At 50.1% G+C, this 25471-nt stretch overlaps 1 protein-coding gene across 1 annotated transcript in view; it reads right to left on the reverse strand.

Moving 5' to 3' along the window:
• The window catches only part of BTBD16 (BTB domain containing 16), a 654256-nt gene that overhangs the window by 526047 nt on the left and 102738 nt on the right, over positions 1-25471 (reverse strand). The window contains exon 5 of the mRNA XM_085614582.1: positions 16728-16801. Within this exon, the coding sequence (XP_085470708.1) occupies positions 16728-16801 (74 nt within the window). The remainder of the gene's footprint in view (positions 1-16727; positions 16802-25471) is intronic.

The raw sequence follows: 25471 nt of genomic DNA on the forward strand, positions 1-25471 counted from the left end.
AAAACAGTTCTGCAAAGACAAAGGCATTGCAACCACCAGCCTAGGTACCAAAGAAGAGATGCAGAAAGCTCTGAGGGCATGGTTGGAGGCCGGGGCAGGCCCCTCCCAGGAAGAAGGGCCCTTGCCCCTGACGGAGACCACAGCAACCGCACTGACTCCGGCAACCGGAGGAAGAAAGAGCCTAGAAACCGGCCTCTCCGAAGAAGAAATACGAGAGCGGGAAAAGGTCCGGAGCCACGAGCTAGAGCTCGCCCGACTGCGACTGGACGGCGAACTCCAGCTGGTAGAAAAGAAACTGGCCCTCGAGCAGCTACGCCTTCAAGAAGAGATAGAAGAGAAGAGACGACACCGGGAGTTGGAGGAAAAGAAACTAACTCTTGAGCACGAGCGCAGTCTCAAGGAGCTCGAGATCAAGGCCAAGAACGGAGGGACCGACGCCCCCAGTACTAGAGACACTCTACCGCCTCCCGAGGCCAAGGTACATATCCCGAAAGAGGTCGTCAAGGAGTATTACAAGAATGACGACATCCAACAATGGTTTAAGGCCTACGAGGTGGCCATGACCTCCCATCGGGTGCCCCGAAAAGACTGGGGCGCAGGCCTGTGGGGGCGATTCCTGAGTGAAGGGCGGGACACGCTGCTCCAGCTACCGGAGGAGGTGATGACCTCCTACGATCACATGAAGGAGGCCCTGCTCACCCGCTACGGGCTAACAGCGGAAATGTACCGCCAGCGGTTCAGAGACTGCAAGAAAATCCCGGGTACCACATGGGTGGAATATGTGGACTTTTTCAGTCGGGCCCTAGAAGGGTGGATCAAAGGAAGCAAAGTAACCACCTACGGGCAGCTGGTCGACCTCATCGTGTGGGAACATCTTTCCAACAATTGCTTCGTGGAACTGAGACAGCACCTCCTCGACAGCAAAATGACCGACCCGCGAAAACTTGCCGTCGAGGCCGATCGATGGGTCAACTCCCGGGTCCCCCGGAGCTCAATGGGGGAGTACCAGAGGAACCCCAACGGACCCCCACGCCAGCGCGGTGGGGGGGGAGGGCCGAACAGGAACCGAGACCCTCCCGCCGGGGCCCCCAGGAGCCCCCCTCGAGGGCCACCGCAGCCACATCTCTCCCCGAGCCTAGCTCGAAGGGTGGGCCCGGCCCGACCCGGACCCCGGCCACCAGTGACCTGCTATGGCTGCCAACAAACCGGACACTTTGCCAGCGATCCGGCCTGCCCTCTGAACCGAAGAAACGGGGCCGGCGGGCCCCCGCCCCGGCAGCTGACAGCCGCCGCCTTGGGGGGAGGGGAAGAGGAAGAGGAGGCCCTCGACCGAGAGAACACTGAGTGGGAGCCGGCAGCCATGTCCCTGGTCTGCCTGGGTAGCCGAGAGATGGTACCCTGCACCCCCATCCCAACCAACACCCAGAAGTACCGGCAGCGGGTCACGGTCAACGGACAACGGGCCGAAGCCCTTCGCGACACAGGCGCCAGTATCACCGCTGTCCGCTGCCACCTGGTGACCCCTGAACAGGTTCTACCGAATGTGCTGTGCCCCGTACGGACGGCCGACAACAGTGAAAGCCTATGCCAGATGGCCCTGGTCCCCTTCGAGTGGGGAGGGGTGACGGGCCTGCTGAAGGTTACGGTGCGCGACGACGCCCCGGTCGACTGCCTCCTGGGGAACGACTTGGAAAGTTCCCCCTGGGCTCAAGTAGAACGACGAGAGCACCTCCGAATGTTGGGACTGGCTGATTGGGCCTGCGCCATCACCCGGTCCATGACCGCCCAGGCCCCCCGCTCATCCTCGACCTCCGGGGCCGGCCAACCCGATGGGCTCACACCCCCTCCCACCAGCAGCGAGGAGGAGGCGGACACCGACCCTGGGCCCAGCGAATCCTCCCCCGAAGAGATGGCTTCTCCGAGCGCCCTACCAGAACTGACGCAATGGCAACACGAAGGGGGCCCCACCCGAGAGCAGTTCCAGCAAGAGCAACAGTCCTGTCCCTCTCTCGAAGGGGTCCGACAACAGGCGACCGCGCAAGCCAACGGTGACCAGACCGGCACCCACTGGATCTACTGGGCCGAGGGCCTGTTGTACAGTGAACAGAAAGTAGCAGAACTCGGGGCCAGCCGCGTGTTGGTGGTCCCCCTCCGCTTCCGGGAGTTCCTTCTCAACCTGGCCCATGACGTGCCCCTCGCCGGACACTTGGGGCAAGACAAAACGTACAGTCGTCTGGTGACCCACTTCTACTGGCCCCGGATGCGGAGAGATGTGGACAACCACTGCCGGTCCTGCCAGACCTGCCAAGCCAGCGGAAAGACGGGGGGTCGGGTCAAGGCCCCCCTCCAGCCCTTTCCCGCCGTCAGCACCCCGTTCGAGCGGGTCGGAATCGATATTGTGGGACCCCTGGACCCCCAAACCGCCCTGGGCCACCGCTTCATCCTGGTCCTCGTGGACCACGCCACCAGGTACCCGGAGGCGGTCCCGCTAAGAACTATAACGGCCCCTGTGGTAGGCCGGGCCTTGATGGGGATCTTCTCCCGAGTGGGATTCCCCAGCGAAGTGGTGAGCGACCGCGGCACGAACTTTATCTCCAGGTACATGCGGTCCCTGTGGCAACAGTGCGGGGTCACATACAAGTTCACGACCCCCTATCACCCTCAGGGGAACGGACTGGTTGAGCGGTTCAACCGAACATTAAAAGGGATGATCCAGGGCCTGGAAGAACCCCTCAGGCGGAAATGGGATGTCCTGCTGCCCTGCCTCCTGTTTGCCTATCGGGAGGTCCCGCAGAAGTCCCTGGGGTTCAGCCCGTTTGAACTATTGTATGGACACCCGGTCCGCGGACCGCTCAGCCTGGTCAAGGAGGGCTGGGAGATGAAGCCCCGAGGCGCCCCTCCTGACGTCTACCGATACCTCCTGACCCTCCGAAACCAGACCCGCAAGTTCCGAGCCATGGCCGAAGCCAACCTCGAGGCCAGCCAGGAGGACATGAAGCGGTGGTACGATCGCAACACCTCTACTGTAGAATTCGAGCCAGGTCAGAAAGTATGGGTCATGGCCCCGGTCGAACCCGGCGCCCTCCAGGACAAGTGGACTGGGCCCTTCAAGGTGGTGGAGAAGAAAAGCCCCGTCACCTACCTGGTCGATCTAGAGTCCCCCCGGAACCCCCTCCGGGTCCTACATGCTAACAGGCTAAAACCCCACTTCGCCCGGACCGAACTGAGCCTGCTGCTGGCGACCGACGAGGGGGGCGAGGACGACTCCGAGCCCTTGCCCGACCTCTTGCAATCCGGCATTCACGATGGATCGATCGAAGGGGTCCAACTCGCCTCGTCCCTGACCCCGGAACAGCGCAACGACTGCCAGCAACTACTGCGGGACTACGCAGCCCTCTTCTCTCTCACCCCGGGGGTGACTCACTGGTGCGTCCACGACGTCGACACCGGGGAGAGCCCCCCCATACGACACAGAGCCTACCGGGTGCCTGACCGAGTGCGGGCCTGCATCCAGGCCGAAGTAGCGAAGATGCTGGCCCTGGGGGTCATCGAGCCTTCCGACAGCCCGTGGGCCAGCCCTGTCGTCCTGGTGCCCAAGGCCGCAGCTCCCGGTCACCCCCCGGAGTTGCGATTCTGCGTGGACTACCGAGCCCTGAATGCAGTAACCAAGACAGACGCACACCCGATACCCCGGGCCGACGAACTCATCGACCGCCTAGGGGCCGCTCGCTACTTGAGTACGCTGGACCTCACCGCCGGGTACTGGCAAATCCAGCTCACCCCCGGCGCCCAAGAAAGATCTGCCTTTTCGACTCCGGATGGGCATTACCACTTCCGGGTGATGCCCTTCGGAATGAAGAACGCCCCGGCCACCTTCCAAAGACTGGTGAACAAGGTTTTGGCCGGGCTTGAGGCCTTCAGCGCGGCCTACTTAGATGACATTGCCGTGTACAGCAACCACTGGGCCGAGCACCTCCTTCACCTGAAGGCCGTCCTGGCCGCCCTCCAGCAGGCCGGGCTCACAATCAAGGCCAGCAAATGTCAAATCGGCCACGGATCCGTGACCTACCTGGGCCATCAAGTGGGGAGCGGGCAGGTGGCCCCCCTCCAAGCGAAGATAGATGCCATCCAGACCTGGGAACCCCCCACTACCCAGACCGCTGTCCGGGCCTTCCTGGGCCTCACCGGATACTACCGGCGGTTTATCCGGGACTATGGGAGCATTGTTGGCCCCCTCACAGAGTTAACGTCCAAAAAGCAGCCCAAGAAGGTACACTGGACACCCCGCTGCCAAACAGCCTTCGACACCCTAAAAACAGCCATGTGTACTGCTCCGGTGCTGAAGGCCCCGGACTACCAGAAGGAGTTCGTGGTACAGACGGACGCCTCCGAGTATGGGATCGGGGCCGTCCTATCCCAAGCCGACGAAAAGGGGCTCGACCGACCAGTGGCCTTCATCAGCCGACGACTACTGCCCCGAGAGCAACGCTGGAGCACTATTGAGCGTGAGGCCTTCGCTGTGGTGTGGGCCCTCAAGAAGCTCCGGCCCTACCTCTTTGGCGCCCACTTCCGGGTCCAGACCGACCACCGGCCCTTGCAATGGTTAATGCGAATGCGGGGCGAGAACCCCAAGCTGCTGCGATGGTCCATCTCGCTACAAGGGATGGACTTTGACGTCGAACACCGGCCCGGCAATGACCACGCCAACGCCGACGGCCTGTCCCGCTTCTTCCGCCTTGACGAGGAGAATCCCCAAGGAGATGGGTGACTCTCCATGCCTTCGGCTGGGGGGGACGCCTGTTGGACCCGGCCTCGTGGCGTGGTCCTTAACCCCCTGGATTGTGCCCGTTCCCCGCCCCGGCCGTCCCGGGCCACCCGTCTGAACTGCACCAAGGCCCTTCACCCGGGGCTGCACGTGGCCGCATACTCCTCGTGGCCCCGCCATCTTGTTGGCATCCACGTCACACCGTGCACCAGCCGGCGCGACTCCGCTCAACCCGGCCTCGACCCCAGCGAAGCTCCGACATCGAGGCACCACGAACTAGCCAGGGGGTGCCGCAGGAACCATTCATCGCCCCCGGCGGAGGACAGTATCGATGGGACCCCCAACTGTCCTCCCCTCTCGAGGTGTGATCGCCCTGCAACTCCCATGGGCCTGGCGCCTCTCCTGCTGGGCGTCTGGCCACCTCCACCCGGCCACTCCGCCCCCTCGGGCGCATAGGTCCGGACATCAAAGGGCTCCAGACCTATATCTGGGGCGACCCCACCACAGCTCGGCAGTTGTATCCCGGAGTCGAGAGCCCTGCTGATTGAATCGCGGCTGACCCTACGGAGAAGAACTCTTGTCGGAACCATCACGAGCCCTGCTGTCTGCGTCGCGGCTCCCTCTTGTGAACCCTTTCTGAACCACCTGGAACATCGGAGCCCTGCTGACGCTGTCGCGGCCCAACCTCGCTGAAACCTTCCTCGGAGCCCTGCTGACGACGTCGCGGCTCGAGCTGAGCAGAAACCATCTTGAGAGCCCTGCTGATTGAATCGCGGCTCTCCACGAAATGTACGCCAGAGCCCTGCTGACGCCGTCGCGGCTCGACCCCTCCGAGATCCGGAGGTCCTCCAGCTTGAGGATAAGAACTGGGCCCCGGGTACCCTCGTACCGCACTCCTGCCAAAGACTGTCCCGCTACCCCTACCCTTCCAAAGAGACACTGAGACTTTTGGTGGATCCCTCGATCCCTTCGTGTAAATATTGACCTCGTAACCTTTTTATTGCTGATAAAGAATTGCTTGTCTTGAGACAACCTCCTTGAGTCCGGTGTGGTGGTGTTACTGTGCTAGTACGTAATAGGAGAAGGATCTCTCAGGAGACTTCTCGGCAGCGCTCGGCTACTTCGTGCAGTGAGAGGGCCCCCCTTGGTGGTCTCACCGACTCCTCGGGGTCCACCTTCCAACACCGCTCTTGGCGGTCGTGACAAGCTAAAGCGTATGGGGCCTTGATTCCACTGATGTCTTGTCTAGTTGGGTGCAAAGGACGATTATCTTCCTTGGTAACGCCAACTGCGCCATTTCTATTGAAAGGCGCAGGTCTCTGCACATTAAATTGAACCCTAAGTTAGGGGAGTTAGCTACTGCTGAAGCGGGTCAGGTGGCACAAGGTGGGCTCTTTGCCGATCCATTCGTCAAGGTGCTTAACAAATTTGTGTCCATGTTTAATTCCCTGGAAAAGGCCCAGTCAACCGTGAAGTGCATCTCTAACACGCGTGTTTTATCCTGAACCGGCCGTGGTAGGGGGCGCTTGGTGGCCGTTCCTCTCAGTCTGCCTGCGACAGAGGCCAGCCTTCCCAAAGAGGGCAATGGCAGGAATCTTCACGCTTTGTAGGATTCTACCCTAACAGGGGACAGTCATGCCACAGTGGACAGCGCAAGGGCCCCCCACTGCGGAGGAGCCGCCACCTTCCACGATGAGTTCTTTCATTGTCTCATGTTATCATTTAGGGGGTCAGCTGGCACAGTTCCTAAACAATTGGCAGGCTCTTACAACCGATGCCTGGGTGCTGAAGATGGTACAGGGGTTCCACATAAAATTCCATGGGTCTCTTGTCCAGAGGTCCCTGCCCCGTCCTCTCCTTTTCTCAGGCCAGGAAGCTGCGGTCATCCGCAGAGAAATAGAGGACCAAGCGTAGGGGGCAATTTGTCATTCCACCTGTTAGACCTGCCAGCCCTTTGGCTGTTCCCTCCTTATTTTTTTTCTTCCTTTACCCTCTAATTTTTCTGTCCACTAGTTTTTTTGGTGTTGATTTAGAGGCTCTGGGTGCCCCATTATCACTACTTGATGGTGTGGCGCAAGGTGCTTCCCTAAAATGGAGGGAGGGAGAAAGCTCCTCCACAAAATGGTGGCCTAAACTGTCACCTCAGAACCTGGGCCATAGGCTCTCATGAGGGGTTCCAGAACCTTCTGGGCCACTCTGGCCAGTCAGGGCCCAGGCTATATATAGAGGTGAGGTGCGTCTGCCATTTTGTAGAAGGTGTGAAGTGAGGTAGTCAGGAGTAAGGCACCTGAGAGGGGAGGTGGGAGCGCAGCAGGGGGGAAACTGACTGTTCTTAGGGCCTGCTTTTTCCCCCCCTTGGTTGACACTACCCTCTACCTCGTAACCTAGCCTTGCCTTCAACCTCTGACCTGGGATCACATTAACTGGTTGTGCTTCCCGCCTAGACAGGACCCCGGAGGAGAACTGAGGGAGAGAGTGGCCATCTCCAACCTTGTCCACCGTTTTCCTGACTGTGCCTGGGTTCCCCCTGTCTTGTTCCGCCACTGGCGTGTGGCCTGCCGCCTTCCAACCAGCGTGCCCTGAGCCAGGGCGTCGCTGTGAGGGAAAAAGGGGCGCTAGGCGCCGAGCACATCGCCACCCCCGAACTGCAGGCCACCCCTTAATTTGTATCACCATCGCCGGGGCTGCCCCCAAAGAATAGCTCACCGCTGCGGCCCGGGGCCGGAAAGGTCACCCTCATGGTCACTGGGGCCCGCGAAGAGGACCGGGGCCCCGCCGCTGCCGTCGCAGCCTCAGTAACGCAGCACATCTTGTGAGAGGGCCGCCGGAATTCGTAGAAGACCGCGTTAGGCTTGGAAGCCAGCCTCCCGCATCAGGTGATGGGGGCGGGCTGCCTGACGCCACCCCCGCCGACTCCTGAAGCCGTAGAGGCCGCGCCCCCGCTGGCCGCGCTGACAACGGCAGGTGCGGGCGCGCCTCCGATCCCCCACCAACTCGATGGTATCGCGGAAGGAGGAGGCCCTTGACCTGGAGATCGCCGGGAGGCCGGAGAGCCCTCGCCAGGGCCAACGTTGAGCCACAGAGTAAGGTAACCCCCAGGGGAGGAGGGCGGGAGGCCCGAAGCTCGCCCCTCCCCCGGGGGAAGCCCGTTGTCAAGTCTGCTGAGAGTCCCCTCTACCCTTCGCACCGGGATCCCCAGACCAAGTTGGCGCTGAGACGCGCTGGGGGGAACTGTGCGGAGCCGCGCTCAGGGACCGTATGTTCAGCTCTTCTGGGACTAACCCGATAGGGCTGCCACAACTAACCACGAGTAAGGAGCTGATGTGAGGTCAGAGTTCAGGCAACAAAGAACTCCCAGCTCTGAAGCGCTAGGGCTTGGATAGATGCAGCACTATGCTTGAGGCTCCACTGAAGTGCTATATTTAGTGACCTGATTTCAAGCGCATTGTAATGGCTATGTGAAGCGCTATATTTGATGACCTGATTTCAAGCGCATTGTAATGGCTATGTGAAGCGCTATATTTAATGACCTGATTTCAAGCGCATTGTAATGGCTATGTGAAGCGCTATAGTTAAAGACCTGATTTCAAGTGCATTGTAATGGCTATGTGAAGCGCTATATTTAATGACCTGATTTCAAGCGCATTGTAATGGCTACGTGCAGTGCTATATCTAATGACCTGATTTCAAGTGCAATGAAATTACTATGTGCAGGGCTATGTCTATGACCCTAATAAAAACTAATGATTCACCTATCTTTACATAAGCAATGTTGTGACAAATTGAACAGGTTGTGACAGGTCTCCTTTGAATCAAGTAGCACAAAGTAGACTTTTATATTACGCTTTCCCCAAAGTTATCTAAATCAAATTGTATCATTAAACTAGATTTTGAAACTGAGAGGTATATAAGTTTAATTTCATTTTGTAGTACTTTCCTATCCAAAGATGAAAACATTAAAAATTAAGGTTTTAGCCTATTCCTGGAGAATGTAGCATATAGCTACACAGTGAAAATACGTATGAGACATTTGAGGGTATATTATTCCAAATATGTAGTGTAACACTGTGAGAGGTTGGGCCCCGAGATAACATCTAACCACACGGGTCGACTACCAAGACCAGAATCCTTCAGGACGAGGGAGGAACATATCAGGGACATACGCCTACAAAACGCGGCCAGAGGAAAAGACACACCCTCCTCTCATGTCTTTTCACAGCAGCAGGGAGGAGTTGACTCCGGAAGCTGTAGTGCGGTCTCCTTGAAAGCGAGGACCGCCCAGGAAGAGTCGTCGTCGTCCAGCGGAAGCGGAACCCAGGGTGAAGAGTCGAATGCGGAATTGCGAGGCGACCAGGAGAGAAGGGAACGTGAAGACGGCGACCGGAAAGAAGACGAGGGAGATGGCGAGCGGAGAGAAGACGAGGAAGAAGAAGCAGATGACCACTGGTCTGAAGAGTGGTGGCGTCCACCGGAGGAGGCTGAGGAGCGGCGGGGCCGGTGAGTGACGCTAGTTCAGGAGAACTCGGGGAAGGTTTAGGTGAGGGTGGTGGGAGGAGGGAGGCTATCGGGTGAAGGAAAGGGGAGGGCGGGAGTGGTCTCATTCTGGGGTACAGAAGCAAGTAAACCCTGAAAATCCGCGAGTAAACCGTGAAAACCCACTGAAAACACTACATCTTGTTTGTTTTGCATTGCGTTCGACCCCCCCTTTCACTTAAATCCTTCCTTATGTTTGTTGTCTCCCTATCATTTCACAAATCCCCTTGAGTACACCGTGAAAGGATCCTAAAGAGCACCGGGTGTTGGTGACGGTAGTAACAAAAGTACAAGCTCTGGACAGAATTCACTGACGGCCACCATTGTTTTTCCTCTTTTACGAGCCTCCAGTTCAAGATACCACCACGGATGAAGCCGAGCACCAGTCCCTGGCCACCGGCCCAACCCGTGATGACACCGAGGCGACAACCCCATCATCCCATTCCGAGGACTCTGACTTGGAGGAAGACCCATTACCTACTCCCCCACAGCCCCAAACTGTATCACTTGAAAATAAAAGACCTGCTGTTAGACAGTATATCAAGCCTCCGCATCTGTATATCCGACCTGCCCTCCCACAAACACTTTTCACATACTAAGCACCCAGCCCTGTGGGCTTGCAATTCACTTTTTAGGGGTGACACTAGAAATAAAAATACTTTTTCCTAGATAGCATAGGCAGTTTTCCTTTCCATGTGCCACTGTCGTGATTTTAGAGCACAGCCAAGCCAGAGCACAGCTCCTGGAAGTCATATATTTTGCCATACATTTAGGTATTGTAAATACATACTTCAGCCACCAAATGAAATTTAACTCCTACACCACTGATACACTTTATGTGCTATCTACCAATGGCCTTAAAAGAACGTTAAGACGACCAATTGGGTCAAACCAATTTTGACAGAACAATTCTAAAACTAGAGCAGCCACAGCGAGACACTGAATAACAATGTCACTGGGCAGTATAAAAATACCAATAAAAATAAGGTCCTGAAAAAAGCAAAAAAAATCCACAATGATCAAGCAGAAAAAGTGTGTATGCTACTATACCCAATGAAGCAATTGTACCCCACCGGCATGCCATTGAAATTTAAGCTATTGAACTGGGCTTTCATCAGCCAGCAACAACGTTTAGACAATATGAAGCCTCAATAGTACGTCAAGTGATGGAATCGCAACTCAAGCTTAGAATAGAACACAAACATTGTTACTTATCCGGGAGAACTGTTAAATACAATCAAGAATATGTGTGTCAGCCAGATCACAACTATGCAAACTGAGGGCAAGGCTTCTGCCAGAAACCACTTGAGACCAGTCTGAAAGTAAAGGGCTCCCTTTTTGATGTACGAGAAGTAGTAGCACCCCTATCCCTAGGATCTGTGCAGCACTACCAGATGGGCAAGAAGGTTAAGTTGTTCGACAAACAGGCCACAAACGTGGCGACAAAATCATCTGCACAGCCTTAAAACCTCACCAATGCAGTGTGAAAAATAGAACTACCTTTCCTTCAGTCACCTACCTTCCATAAGAAGGCATTTAAAATTGCCTGACAGGAACAGGCAGAGAAAATATAGATGTAAAATGTATCTGGTGTGGATACCCTTGAAAGGTATCATGCTCCCAGATCGCAAATCACAGACAGGTAAATACAGATGATGAGCAGAGCAGGAGCATTTGTGATGCATGAAAGGCTGTAACCCAGTAAAGCCTTGAGCCTCGGACACCACCTATGAGACACACTTGAAGAAGATCTCAAACCCCAAGATCAGGTATTAGTGTATCTCTTGGTAATGTTATCAATGTCTAGGGAAGCCTGCTCACTAAAAAGGTGGGAAGCATCAAAGTCAGCATTGAACATTTTTGATGAACATCTCTGTGAAGGCAGAAGGAGCTCCCACTACACATGCCTACAAAAGGGGAGACATCGTTACATCGCGGTCTTCACACCGCGATACTTTTACAACGTGGCCATTACAACGTAAGTCGTTACAATGACTTGCGCTGGATGGTGCTCTAGACTAAGAAATAGTATGATTTACTATTCCAACATCTTCCCTACTGTTACCTAGGCTGGAGTTGGAATAGTAAATCATACTATTCCTAAGTCCAGCGCCATCCAGCGCAAGTCGTTGTAATGACTTGCGTTGTATGACTGCGTTGTAAACATATCGTGGTGTGAAGACGGCGATGTAACATCATACATTCCTACAAAAGGTCACAGTCCTAACCACTGAAACCAAGGCATCAGGACCAAAGCTAAGAACGTGTCTAATAGCTCCAAGACAACTGTGAATCACTTCAGTAATGTGACCCTCACTTGGTCTGGCAAAAAGGAACCACCTATATTGCCGTTTCCCAAATATCATGGAAATAATGCACAAACAGGCACTTAACATCAAAGGAGGGAAGAGCCAGGCTGCCAAAGGAAAAAAGCAATTTAATTTAAATCAATTTCATGCACAGATATTTTCTGTCAAATGGGGAGGAGGAAGAGGTTCCAGTGTCAAGCCCAATAAAAATACACCATTGACGCCCTGTACTCTTGACAGACAGAAGAGTGGACAAACATGTTGGATTGTCTGGGGCTGGTTGATGATGACAGGCAACCTCACAGTGGGCGTCCTCCGCAGAAGCTGCTTTACCCCAAATGGACATGACAGATTCATCTTACTCAAAGGCAATCAGGACCAGCCTGCAGTTTTTCAGTTAAAATGGTAGTCTTCATTTCTGAACCTTAGTCCCCTTGCCCAAACCCACCTAAAAGACATTAAGTACTCTGAAGAGTCTCTAGAGTTGCAATTAGGAATATTCTTATTAGAAGTAATGAATTCAGTAAGGTTTTCGGAACCCAAAAAGAGGGACATTTTAAGGGTATGAATGGGAACAGAGTGAATCTTCTTCACTATCAACCTTTTGAACATGAAAGCTGGGGATAGAAGCCTGAGGTAGACTTGTGGGAGATTGAATACAACTAACCACCTGCCTCTAAAATGGAGCCAGAATCATAGATGCCATTGATATCTGTGCCGACATTGAAACAGATGGCAAGGCTGTTGGTGGCCAAAGAACAGCTGTTGACGTCGAAGCACCTTAAAAAATACTGACAAGGATGACTGACACTGAGGAAGAAGCCACTGGTGGAGGCACAGTCCAAAGGAATGTTTGGAGGCCAGGTAGAAGGAGGATGGTGAGGAATAGTCAACATGGAGTGGATAAAAGTCACCACCTTGACAGTTTAAGAACCAGCTTAAAGAGCTTGCACTGTAGAACATGGACGAGTGCATCAACATTAGGATCATATCCATGACATCACTCTGAGGATTATAATTTTGACAAAATATACAAATACAAATCTATCTATGACAGCTAGGTATTTCCTAACAGTGTCCTGGTCGATTCTTTTTCATCTGCCTCAAAGGCTAAATCTCCTCAGAAGACTTCTATCAAGTGAAGTCATTAAGCCAAACTCTAGGCCTGAAACTTGGAATCCACACTTTCTTTCGAAAAAGTGGTCTGCTCAGGTTATTGATTTTTCTAAACATTTTTCAACCTTGCTTACTATGACCTTTCTAAAATTAAATTTGTTTGGAGTGTTTCTGAAAATAAGTAGTGAGGAAATGTCTGAAACACCAACATCTGGACTGATAACAGTGACAACTTCAGTCATGTCTGTAATAAACATAGATACCCTCGGTAATTCCAAACTTACTCTAGTTAATCAATTAGTTTTGGTACAAGTTCATGTTTCTTGATGAACATATTTATCTCTGTTTGTTCTGATTCATGGGGGACCTTTTACATTGGTTGTTGCAAAAAGCATGTTGGTGAAGTCTAGAGAGTTCAGAACACCACACTTGAACTACAATGGAAGTAAGACAGAAGAAAAAACGAATTTGTTTCATATGGACTTCGCTTTAAGGATGTGGATACAATCTATAGGTCCTACGAAACAAAGAATCCTTCCTTCCTCCCCCTGCTATCTCAATCTTCTTTGGCAAGCTTCAGAAAGCAGCTAAAAACTGTTATTCCATCAAATCAATTACTCAGTTCAGTCCATAACGTTTTGCAGATTTCAATACCAGGAAGCAATTTGGTGACAATTCGCTTTACAATTACTGTATAATATTTAACAACACATTCCTGAATACTTGAACTTTAGTCAAAGGAAGGAAGTACACTGTTCAAAGTTTGGAGGAGGAGTATTATTAAAAACATGGAGGATCCCCCATTTTTTCTCTAACTCAGAAATGTTTACAGAAACACATGAAATTATAAAGCAGATGAGGCAGACAGTAATCCGGTTGATCACTACTGAAGGTTGTAGACATTAGTAATGGCACTGATAACTAGGGTGTTTTTTTTGTTTTCTTGATGTTTGCACATGGAACAAATGACTCACAAAACAGCTCAGGTTCTGGGTTGGGTACTGTTTAAAGCAACACCAAAAGATGATGGACGGAAGCCTTGCCATTGTTCAATATTACGTCCATCATTTGTGATTTTAGTATTTATCTCCTTAAAAGGGACGATGGATTTTAGCACTGATTTTTTGTACTGGGGATGATTGTTTGACATTGTTCAGTATTCTGTCCATCATTTCTTCTTTTTGCATTAGTCTCCCTAAATGGGATACGAGTATGCCCAGACGTGGGTCCTTTGCTCACCATACCACCGGAGTCAAGCTATCCTGGCTGATTTAGAGCGATACCCTGTAACAGGTCCTATGATGCTTGTTTCCAGTCCAGTGAGGACCTGGCCTGGCAGTTCGGGCTGGACTGTTCCCATTGGGCGCAGGGTCAAGACTGATTTGCAAATGGCAGTGTCCGGACTGGAATGGCGTGGGGAGCAAAAAAACTATGGATTTAGGCCCAGATCTCTGTACTGGTGGGGAGTGTTTATTAACATTGTTCAGCATTTTGCCAATCATTTGTTCTTCTTATATTTGTTTCTATAAGCAGGACAGGTATGTCCAGACGTGGACCCCGTGCTCACCATGCTACCGAAGTCCAGCTATCCTGGCTGATGAGGGGTGATATGCCACAGAGACTGCGGGTAGCAGGGACATCAGCAGTTTGATGGTGGGGGGATCTTTTGTCTTCCAAGCTAATGGCAGCAGTCCCCTCACCTGCATGCCTAATACAGGCTTGAGCTTCTCGCTACTTCATTACTAAACAATCCCTCAAGTTATTATATACCGTAGAGGGCAGTGCCGCTATTTGTAGGATTGCTTAGGCTGGCTAGTGTCTAAACAGGGTCTCTGATTTTGCTTCACCCATCCCGGCACTCCGTCAGTGTGTATTTGAATTATCTGAGGGACCCTCACCCTCGCCCCTCCCTTTTCACCTTCTGCCCCCACCCCCTCCCAAAAAACCCAAATCAGTCAATCAATCAATCAGGAACATTTATAGAGCGCGCTACTCACCCGCGAGGGTCTCAAGGCGCTGGGAGGGGGGGTGCCGCTACTGCTCGAAAAGCCAGGTCTTGAGGTGCCTCCTGAAGGAGAGATGGTCCTGGGTCAGTCGAAGGTGGGTGGGGAGGGAGTTCCACGTCTTGGCCGGCAGGTAGGAGAAAGATCTTCCTCCGGTGGTGGTTCTGCGAATCCGTGGGGCGAGGGCGAGGCTGGCGGAGCAGAGCTGGCGGGTAGGTGTGTAGAACGTTAGGCGGGTTTTGAGGTATTCGGGCCCATGTCGTGGAGAGCCTTGTGTGCGTGGGTGAGGAGTCTGAAGGTGATCCTCTTGCTGATGGGGAGCCAGTGCAGGTCTCTCAGGTGTGCAGAGATGTGGCTGTGTCGGGGAATGTCCAGGATGAGTCGTGCAGATGTGTTCTGTATGCGCTGGAGTCTTTTCTGTAGTTTGGCGGTGGTCCCAGCGTAGAGGACGTTCCCGTAGTCCAGTCGGCTGGTGACGAGAGCTTGGGTGACCGTCTTCCTGGTTCCAGTGGGGATCCATCGGAAGATCTTTCGGAGCATGCGGAGGGTGTTGAAGCAGGAAGATGTAACGGCGTTGACTTGCTTGGTCATCGTGAGGGAGGAGTCAAGGATGAACCCCAGGTTGCGTGCGTGGTGCGTGGGCTTGGGGGCGGTGCCTAGAGCAGGGGGCCACCAGGAGTCGTCCCAGGCAGAGGGGGATGGTCCGAGGATGAGGACTTCCGTCTTGTATGAGTTCAGCTTCAGACGGCTGAGCTTCATCCATTCTGCGACGTCTTTCATTCCTTCCTGGAAGCTGGCTCTGGCGGTGGCGGGGTCGTTGGTGAGGGAGAGGATCAGTTGGGTGTCGTCGGCGTAGGAGATGATGTTGAAGTTGTGTTTGCGTGCGATGGCTGCGAGGGGGCTCATGTAGACATTGAAGAGGGTAGGGCTGAGCGAGGATCCTTGGGGTACGCCGCAGATGATCTTGGTGGGCGCTGCGCGGAAGGGCGGGAGACGGACTCTCTGAGTTCTGTCGGAGAGGATGGAGGTGAGCCATTCCAGGGCCTTTCCTTGGATCCCAGCGTGGTGGAGTCGGGTTGTCAGGGTGCGGTGGCAGACGGTGTCGAAATCAGCAGCAAACAGGAGGCTGCTGAGCTGCTAATGGCAGGACATGGGGTAGGGATGAAACACTTTGTTGTTCTTTTTACTCCTGCAGATTGTATACAGTGAAGACAACCTTCATGGTTAAGTGTAGGAGAGCACGAATGGACGGACATCTTCTAGGCCCACGCTTTGGGATTCTGCAAATCAGTGGCAAAAACATATCCAAGATACGTATAATTCACTCTGTTTTCGGTGAGTCTGGCCCCGAAATTTCCAGATACAAACATGGCAAGAGAGATAAAATCCCACTGGTTCCATGCCTCCTGCCAAAGCAATCAGGCGAATTGTCAATGGAACAAAGTACACATTCTTGAGCACGAATCATGTCAAACCAAGCAACCGCTTTTCAAAGGTCACTTTATTGCATTACTAACACAGACGTCTGAAATCACAAAGTACTACAATTGTAACTTCACTTCGAAATTAAACAGTAAATATGACTTTAATGTCTTTTGTACTATTAAACTGTTCTGAATTACCTGTTGCCCGTCCCATGAATGCATTGCATGTTACTTAATTACATTTTTAACGAAATGGCAACATCTTCCCTGCACCTAAACAGTTTATGTGATGGGAGAGGTGTTCAGTTTCTATAAAACATGTGGGGGCCCAAATCAGATAAATGAAAAAATGCGCTGGCATGGACCACACGCGTGAGCATGTCTCTAGCAGACAAAACAAATATTTAAAATACCCAAATGCTCTATTTGACACTTCTTGGAATGTCCCCAAGTACTGCCACTTTGTTCGGAGCTGGACTCTGCCGCCTCTCCCCGTCTCGATCATGACCACAGTCTTCCCTTTTAAAGTGATTTAGCACTTATGTTGTCAAACAGTACCTTAGAAGGTCAGACTAACCTGGCTCCAAACCTTCTTCCACTTTCTGGGCGTGATAAACGAATGCTTCCTCGGGCGCTATCACCTTCTGTCCACTGCGAGACCACAGAGAGAGAGGGAAAGGAGAAAGGGTCACTCAATGCGAGGGTGTCATCACTTTAAAGAATGTTATGGATTTAATCTGTCTGGCACAGTGGTGGACTAGAGGTTCACTGCCTGTTAATTATACGCACTTTAAAAATTAAACTGGGATATATTTACTTATTAGTGAAATAATGCAGGGGGCTGGCCAGAGTAATTGGCGTTGCCACTCATTTTATTTATACGGCCTCTCACAAAGTCCTCACATAATGGGAGATAACAAGGCAAAAGCATAAGGAGGTCTAGACTCACAGTCCCCAATTTCAGTGAGTAGGTTGAGAGACTGGATGCTGTTTCCCTTGAAGTAATATATGTTAGATGTTAGGTAGCAGTCCAGATTTAGGTCCGCATGTTTACTGTGAGTGTTTAGCTTGTTCCTAAATCCCACTATCCCTGGCAAGTAAAACACATAGGAATGCACTCAAGACTACACAATCTGGTGATATAGAAGGCTAAAATTAAATCTAAGTCTCTGGGTTCCGCAGTTTCCAATTTGCCCATAAGATCGAAGCTTAGGTGGTTCTGACAACAATGCTTTTGGAATGCTGTCACCGGGAAATGCTATTGAGTTGGGGACAAGCATCTTTTTGTGAATCTGGAACTAGATGTAAATTCTCTTAGCTCCGGCGCTAAAACCTATGCAATGAGCTGTATTATAGGGGGGGAGGGGTGGTCTGCTCACCTCTTGTGTCTCTACAAGCAAAGGAAAGGAAAAGGAAATCTGGGGAGGAAAAGAAGTTGGGAGAACTGAAGGGGGAGGAAAAAGTGAAAAAAGAAAACTAGCTAAAACGGAATAAAGGAACAGATGAGATGAAAAGAGGAAGAAAGGCTGGATAGGGAGGGAGAACAGGATTAGAGAGGTAACAGGGAAAAAAGCTGAGAAAATTAAACGAGTTACAAAGGGAAGACGGGTGAAGATGGGGAGGAGGGAAAATGAAGAGGATGGTGAATGTAAAAAGGGAGATGTAGAGCCGCTAGTACTATTCAACCAATTGTAATGGTTTGCTAAAGGTCACAAACTGCAAATTTGGGCCGCCTTTTTTTAGGGGAGGATGCCTATTTTTGGATCCAATCTTACCCTCTAATCTATTGCTAGACCCTGGTCAATGTCACTGCTCTACCATGAAGCACAGGCATAATGCAGGCAAGAAAGATAAACTCAATACATTGGAAGCCACTGTTAATATTTCAATAAATGCATTTCTAAGATTAAATTAAACACTTTGCAAGTGCTAAAAGAGAGACTGCAGATAAGACAGGAAAAACAAAGATGCAAAGCATTCAAATCAACTATTCCTTTAAGCATTAAATTACACTGTATATATCAGGCCTGCCTGGATCTACGGTATGTAAGAATTTGCTTACGTGGGTGTCATGTCGATAAGACGCTCTATGATTGCTTCTGAATTCATTGTTGATAGGCAGATTGACCCGCACCTACTTTCAGTACATTCAATAAAGCATAGATCACAACACCTCAAGCACACAAGGAATGCACAGTGACTGCGCAAAAACATTGTCTCGAGGTAAGTCACGGGGCAGTGAAAGGGCAACTGACAAGCCACGTTTACCAGTAGCAGGAACAAAAGCAAAGAGAGTAATAACCCGATTACTTACCGATAATCTCCATTACTACTAGTTCAGGTCCTCCTCGTCTCATCCCATGACTTCCTGACCTTTCCCATCCTGTCTGAGATCTACATTGAGGAAGAAACTATGATCTGCTTCGCGCAAGTATCAAGCAAACACAAACACAGCCAGTATTTTCTGGTTGCTTCCAAAACCCTGGGAGGCCAATCTAGAACTGGGAAGACGAAGGCCTGAACTCGGAGTAATGAAGGTTACTGGTAACTAACTGGGTTATTACCTCCTTGTCAGTCTTCCTTGTGCGCATCCTTACTTAATGAGACCGTAACAAAGTAGTATCTAGCATCGTAAAAATATGATTTTATAGGTTGTGACACCCAGTGATTTAATGATAAATTTTTAAAGTTAGGTAATACAGAATCAAGAACCTGTTCACCAAAATATACCAATACCCCACCCTCCACCTGGTGATGGTAGAGTCCTAAATATATCTGGGGTAGCCAATGTGGCACCTTACCACATATCTCTCATAGTAGCACCTTTAAACAGTGCACAGGAAGTAGACAAGCCCCTGGTAGATCTTCCTTACATAGATCCTTGCAAAGGTTTATATCTTCCTTCACATACGCCAAAATAATAGTTCGTTTGAGCCACCTGCGCAAAGTTGAAGGAGAAGGACACAAATCCTGTCCTACTAACCCAAAAGTCACAAACAACTCCACTTTCATAAAAGGAGGCATCCTCTCCATGTAAATTGACAAATCTCTCTGCCATATAGAGTGTGTGGGATGGCTACTTCTGGAAAAGAGGCCCAAGGAAAGAAATCACCGGAAGAAGTGGATCCTTCGCGATGTGGAAAGTTGAAGATACCTTGGATAAAATGGAGTGTCTCTGTGTCAATATGATCATTTCTGTAAAAAAAAAACAAATGAAGAAAAAAATGAAAAAAAGATCACGCACAAAGTAATATGTCTCGTTCACATATCCTTCTGCCTGAACAAATAGCACTTTGCAATACCACCTTGAAAGACAAAAAGGTCCAATCTGAATGCTCTAAAGGTTCTAATGGAGGAAATTGCAGAGATCTAAAAAGAGTGGTAGATCTCAAAAACAGAGTGGGAAATGAAAGGCAGGTGTATTAAGGAAGAAATATCTTTACATTCAACCCAGTAAGATATCCAAGAATTTACTCCTGCAGCCCACTGACTGCACAAAGATACAGCCAGTTCCAATAAAAAATCCATCTGGCAAAAAGTTTAGACTTACCACTGAATTACAAGAACTGAGGTCAAGAGACTTAAACAAAAAAGATCTCCAGTGTCTAGCATACACCTTCAAAGTGGTCGAAATTCTGGACTGCTCAATATAACCAGGTTTCTACATCAGAACAATTTCGTCCTCTCAAGCTCTATACACCTAAGTGTAAACAACTCAATGTTGATAAGTGGAGGACTGGAGGTTTGAGGAGAGACAGATTGATAGGCCAAGTCCGATGCAGACTGACCATCTGATGAAGAGGGAGAGGGGACCAAGAACGTTGGGGCCAGCAGGGTACCACTAGTAGCACTTATACTTAGTCCTACTCTCTTGAAACTTTTACAGTACTCTCATAATGAGGGAAACTGGTGAGAACACATAAGGTAGTCCCTTAGGCCACTGCAATGTATCCACCGCCCAAGCTTCTGGATTTGAAATTAGACTGCAACATTGTGGGAGAAAAGCATTTCCTTGGTGGCAAACAATTGCAACCAAGGGGACCTACATCTGGTGGATGGAGAGATAGGGGGGGTCAAAGATGGGAAGAAATGTCTCAGCTGGTCTCCTCACTCATTCTCCATTCCCGGAAGATATACTGCACCGAGGCTCAAGATGGTTTTTCCCTAAAGACAAATCTTGTGTATTAGGACATCAAAAGATTAGAAACTGGTTCCTCTTTGATGATTCAGGTATGTTTTGACAATCTGAGTGTCAGCCCAAATAAAAACTGATTTTTAACTCTGTACCTTGGTGAAGGAGAACCAACTAGAATGGTCTCAATTTCTATCAATAGGATTAAATCAATTGGTCTTGTGGATCACATCTGCTCTGACTTACATAATCTTTGCATATTGCTCCCCATCCCATAGCTCTGGCATCTATCATAATTACCCTGGGATTAGAAAGAAGGAAGAGAGAACCCTTGTCCAATGACGCTGGATGAAATCATCAATGTAAGTCTTCTAAAATTCATATCAAATTGGATTGTGAATCTGAAGATGCCAGCAGCGAATGATGTAGAAGATGGTGAACCAAAGAATAAAAGTGCACCCAAAACTAGGGTACGCTTCCCAAACTAGCTTATGGATCTGGGCAAATGGTCTCCCTGATGATTTTGTATTTTCATTTACTTGTGCGCTGGCATCAATACCTCCTAGAGATGTTCTCAACAAAATCCTTTTGAACTTGTGAGACTGTTACTCTTCTGGACACTTTAAAAAAGAAGATACAATTAACCCTTCATGCAAATATGGGAAAACTCAGATTCATTCAGAGTGTATTTTACTCGCCGCTGAATCCAGAAATTTCTTGAAGAGTCATGGGGCTGAAGCAAGATCATAAAGGAGGAATTGAAACTGGTAGTTCTCATTTTGCATGCAATACCTGAGAAATGTCTGAGAACTCTCGTGAATTGGAACATCTCTGAGGTCAATTGATGTTAGAAAGTCTCACCCTTTTAGAATTGGTAAAATGGTGTGCAATGTCAACATTTATAATCTTTGATAGGGAATGTATTTGTTCACTTCCTTCAGATCTAACATTGTCCGGAAATCCCTGACAGTTTCTGAACCAGGAAAATGATAGATCTTAGACTTGTACTGGGATGGCTGCTGTTTTGGTTAGCAGATTTTTTAAACACCCTCCAGAAGTGGTCTTCGACAGACTGGATGCAGAAGTAATGTGGCTCAGCAAACAAATTCTTGTGGAGGACTGCTGTAATCCACTAAATAACCTTTTCCGAACTACTTCTACTAGCCACTCTTCCAAAATGTTCAATAGTCAAAAAAAATAAAAATAAGATAGCTTTCCACCTGATCCATCACTTGGCTGCACAGACAGTCACTCCTTGGATGGCTGCAGAGCATTCGTTGATGGCGCTGGCTGGAACAGGGACTTATCTACCACAAGCACCCTCGGCTGGGACCTTGCCTCAAAAGGGCTGTCCCCCTCTTGAAGTCAGATAGCTCTCTTCTATCCAAATCCTATTCCTACAGGAGCCAACCAGACTGGAGAAATAAGTTTTCAATCCTTAGCAGAACCTTTCACTATCTCTTCCAGGTGATGCCCAAACAGTTTCTATCCAGAGAATGGGAAATGCATTAAAACTGGTTTTTGGAATACAACTAGCTTCTATGACCTCACCAATAGGTGTGTCCTAGCAGCTATGCCCGCACGCCCCAAGGCTGCTGCTGGTCCCAGCACATCAAAAAGAATGTCAGACAAGAAACTTACTTGGTGTTCCATCATTGATAATGTCTCTGAAAAACCCACACTCTGCTGCATCTGATCAGCCAATATTGGAAGGTCCAATATTGTGCGATTGAAAAATGTGAAGCTGTGAATACTCTTTTTACAGCTTTTCCACATTTTTATCAGCCACATCTGATGGGGTGGCTTCTTCTGAGATAATAACTTCCTGAAATACAAGCCCTGCAGTCAGTGAGTCCACCTTCACTATTGACAGAAACTAGTCTGCAAAATTATGCAGTAGATAATGTTTCACTAAAGCTGGGAAAAGTTTGTCTTTAGCACTTTCCTGAAAGCATAATGTAAAGCAAGATTTTATTGCAAGGTCAGAGGCCACCATTATGCATTATAACTGAAGGTGTATTACCAAACCAAAGCCACCCTTCCTAATTAACAACTCATACTCAAAAAAGCACTTACGCAACTTCCAATGGTTGATTGAAATAATATAAATTAAGAGTAGGTATGTGCAAGGAAGCAGCATAACCGCTCATGCAATCATTTGCTTGATAGTGTCTAGCATGATTCTTCCCTCTGGAACATGCTAAGATGCCAAACATATCCTCTGCCATCTCACTATGGTGTCTCTTCTGCAAAGATGTGGAGTGCTCTATTCTCTCATACAGAAACCCTTGGTTGCTGGCAACACTTCCCGCTCTACAGCGTTGCCAAACAACCAAATATGGCACCCCACGGCAGCCTCGCCAGACCTTCTTCGTGAAGACTGACTCCAGAGCAGCTTGTGCTGGGTCTGTAGGGGACCCTGAAATATAACCACCTTTAATAAAGTAAGTGCTAGCTAGTACTTCCTTGATACCCTGACCACTAAAGTAGGTTATTTATGGACTGTGTGGTCACTCTTATCCAGCCTGCTAAGCAAGCCTATACATTGATGCTGTGTTTAAGTGGTTTAACAACACTCGCTACAGTCAAGCCTACAATTACTGACCCGAGAGGTGTAAGAGTGATATTAAAAAAGAATGCATAAATCTTACCTGCTTGTGATAGGTAACCTGTTGTTATGCAGAAAACAGAAACAGGAAGTGGATTATAGTTCCTGCCTCATTAAGGGTTTCGGACAGGAATGGGACGGAGGCCAAATTTGTAGTTTCTGTTTTGTTTAATGTTGATAGGTAAACTACGTCTGCATGTGCAGATTGAGGCCTCTCATTCAGTAAGGACTAAGATGAGGAAGACAGACACCGCTGCCGTTGCACAGCTGGTCGCGCTGCTCAGCCATGAAGAACACCAGCGCATATGCATATCGAATAGTACTGTGTCTGGTATTTGCTTGCATGTCCCAGATGTGATGGGCCGTTCTGGAGTGAGGTCTATAATCACTGCTAGTGATAATCAAGCTGAATTATGATAGGGTGTGTCTGTGGTAAGGTCTACGGGTGTTGGTCTCTAGAGTAGATTGTAAGTGGCACTTTCTCCAAAATAGCAATTCTCCATTCAGGGGCCGATTCCGATCCGGGTCGGAAGTGCACCGAATGCAATCTGGCCGGAAAAACTACGAGTCGTACGTGTGTTTTCCGGCCGACTTGTACAGCTGTACGAGCGAGCAAATACGATGCGAGCTACGTGAAATTCACCGACCGAGTCGTTTCCGGGTCCAAACCGCTCCGTACGTCTCGGTCGGAAGCTAACCGTGGCGTGCAATGGATGCGATTTACGACCAAGCCAGTACGATGCACGCGTCGGACAGCCTGTGCGAGCCGGAGTGTTCGGCTCGCAAAACGTCCGGGTGGTTGCCTTTGGGGGTCCGCGTCGGACCCCCTGACACCCGCAGCCCTACGACTCGGACACAGGGGGAGACCCATGGGTCTCCACAACACAGGCATGTACGGTGCGCATGGCACCGATGCGAACCCACTGTAGGGGGCGCACTTGTCCGCGACGTACCCATTCATTCAATGGGAGTCCATGTACGCGTCGTACGACCGGCTCCCATTGACTCCCATGGGAGTCCGACCGAACCGAGTCCGGCAGCATACCGCTGCATCGTACTCGCTCGGTCAGACTGCAGGCCTCCGGCTCCGTCAGAAAACATTCCGGATCTGGCTCGTTCGGAGTGCTTTCCGACCCGGATCGGAATCGGCACCTCAGTAGGATGAAAAGAAATGGATCATCAGTTTACTTTTAATTTAATTGAAACTGCATATATTTATTGCTGACTACGCTTGCCGAGGTGTTGAACAGCTTTACAGTGAGTAGCATGCTACCTTGAACCCCAGAATTAGTTATGTTATGTTAATAGAAATTTATAAAGTGCACGGTCACCGGAAGGTTTCATGGCGCTAATTGTTGCAAAATGACGCGGCGGGTAAGCTAGTCGAGTGAGAGCGCAAACAGCCATGTTTTAAGGGCCTTTCTAAATCCCATTAAGTTTTCCTGCGCTCTGATGTCTAGGGGCAGTGAGTTCCAGAATCCAGGCGCCAGGTATGAAAATCTGCGCCCCCCCTGGCGTTTGAGTTTGATGGTAGGGGTAGCAAGCAACCGGAGGTGGCTAGACCGTAGGTTGCGACGAGGGATATGTTTCACAATCAGGCCACTGATACATTTGGGGCTTCTACAGGGCAGGGCCTTAAAGATTAAGCATCCGTCTTAAAAGCTGCACGTTGTGCAATTGGGAGCCAGTGTAGTTTAGCCAAAAGGGGGCTGGCGGAATGCCATTTAGGTTGCTGAAATATTAATCTAGCAGCCTGGTTCTGCACTATTTGAAGGAGTCTGAGCAAAAACATAGGCAGGCCGAGGTAAATGGCGTTGGAGAAATCAAGGCGAGACAGCGTCGAGGGCTATTACTGCCTGGATGAGGGCCGGGGGGGTGAGTAAGTGAGCAATTTTCCTAATTTTCCTCAGTTGGAAGATGCATGAGGAGACTACAGTCCCCACCTGTCCTCTAAGCGGGAGGTCGGCATCTAGGGTGACCCTGAGGCTTTTTACTGAGGGAGAGGGGATGGGGGGTGGTCCGAAATCGGATGGCCAAAAATGGGGCCCACACATGATTGCGCTTTTTCCCGGTAGGACTAGTTCGGTCTTGCCGGGGTTGAGTTTAAGGTGGTTGATATTCATCCAGCGCTGGATGTGGAGCATGGTAGCTTGGAATTCGGAAGCGGAGTTTGAGCCATCCAGTGTAAAGACAAGTTGGAGATCATCGGCATAGTTGAAGGTCGTAACCTTCCTGTATTTTAAGGAGTTGATGAGGGGTTTAAGATAAGGATTGAATAAGAGAGGGTAGAGGGATGAGCCCTGGGGAACCCCACAGGAGGTGACAATCCTGGGGGCAGTAAAAGTGCCCAGACGAACGGCCTGTGTTCTGTCTTCAAGAAATGATTGGATCCAGTTATATGCCGGGCCTTTTATGCCTGCTTGTTCGACACGGGACAGTAAGATGTTATGGTCCACCGTGTCGAACGCAGCCGACAGATCCAGAAGAATAAGTGCCTGATGGATTCCTTTGTCAGCGTTGGCTCGCAAGGTGTCTAACACGGCGAGGATGACCGTTTCAGTAGAGTGTGCGGGGCGATATC

The sequence above is a fragment of the Triturus cristatus genome, chromosome 1_2 (genome assembly GCF_964204655.1).
Source record: "Triturus cristatus chromosome 1_2, aTriCri1.1, whole genome shotgun sequence".
NCBI lineage: Eukaryota > Metazoa > Chordata > Amphibia > Caudata > Salamandridae > Triturus > Triturus cristatus.